General features: G+C 38.5%; 1 protein-coding gene across 8 annotated transcripts in view; it reads left to right on the forward strand.

Annotated features, from left to right (window-relative positions):
* The window catches only part of LOC106884453 (mediator of RNA polymerase II transcription subunit 25), a 67,927-nt gene that overhangs the window by 63,181 nt on the left and 3,591 nt on the right, over positions 1-1,155 (forward strand). For all 8 annotated transcript variants that reach the window (XM_014935842.2, XM_052969211.1, XM_014935843.2 and 5 more), the window contains one exon: positions 617-720. In XM_014935842.2, the coding sequence (XP_014791328.1) occupies positions 617-720 (104 nt within the window). The remainder of the gene's footprint in view (positions 1-616; positions 721-1,155) is intronic.

The following is a 1,155-nucleotide window of genomic DNA, read 5'->3' on the forward strand; positions in this document are numbered from 1 at the left end:
TATATGTTACATATATTGGGTCATCCCATAAATAATGCTTTTTTTTGATACTTCTTTTATTTTTCAAAATTAAGATAAACAAAGTTCTTTTTTAATCTAAAATATACTCTCCTTCATTTGGAAAAAATAACTTAAAATCGAACTGTATTCTTCAAAGCTTGCTCTAAGAATAAGTATAAGGTAAAATTACTACCAGCTTTTATAGCAAGTTGATGCAGGTAGTTTATCCGGTCTCCCTCCGACTTTTAGTTCATGCAATTGAAAAAAACCGCATTATTTATGGGATGACCCAATATGTGTGTGTGTGTGTGTGTGTGACATGCTAGGTGTGCAATAAAATGAATGTGTTGGTTGTGATTCTTCACATTAGCTGCCCTCTGCTGCACAACCCAGTGGGTTTCTGTGTGACCAATATAGGGTTATTCATGCTTTGTTTCCTCTTTGTATTTATTGAGATAGATAGGGAGAGAGAGGGAGGGAGGGGTGTTGGAGTTGAAACCCTGTCTTGTTTATTTCCCATTTTTTTTTTTTTTTTTTTTTTGTTTAGGTTGCATTTTGATTTTTTAAGTCATTGAAATAATTAATAATTCCATTTTGTTTTTTTTTCTAATTGTAGTGCGGCATCAACAGCAGCAACAACAGCAGCAGCAACAGAACAGGATGCCCCTGCCAACTTCCCAAACGACCTTCAGTCAGCAACAGTTACGACACCTGCTGCAGGTAATCCACCAAATCATTATTTTATTTATTCATTCATTAATTAATTTATATAATTTTTTTATTGGTTTCAGTCATCTGACTGCGGCCATGCTGGAGCACCGCCTTTAGTCAAACCAATCGACCCAGGACTTATTTTTTGTAAGCCTAGTATTCTACTGGACTCTTTTGCTGAACCGCTAGGTTACGGGGGCGTAAACATGCCAACATTTGTTATCAAGCAATGACGGTGGGGGGAGCAAACACAGGTCCCCTGAACTGCTAGAGTGTGGCACTTTTTCACACAGCTATCCTCATCCATTCTCGCCACATGACCATACCAGCGCAAACGTCTCTCTTGCACACCACAACTGATGCTTCTTAGGTTCAACTTTTCTCTCAAGGTACTTACACTCTGTTGGGTATGCACACTGACAGTCACGGCCCATGTTTCACTGC

Source organism: Octopus bimaculoides, chromosome 7 (genome assembly GCF_001194135.2).
Source record: "Octopus bimaculoides isolate UCB-OBI-ISO-001 chromosome 7, ASM119413v2, whole genome shotgun sequence".
Taxonomy (NCBI): Eukaryota; Metazoa; Mollusca; class Cephalopoda; order Octopoda; family Octopodidae; genus Octopus; species Octopus bimaculoides.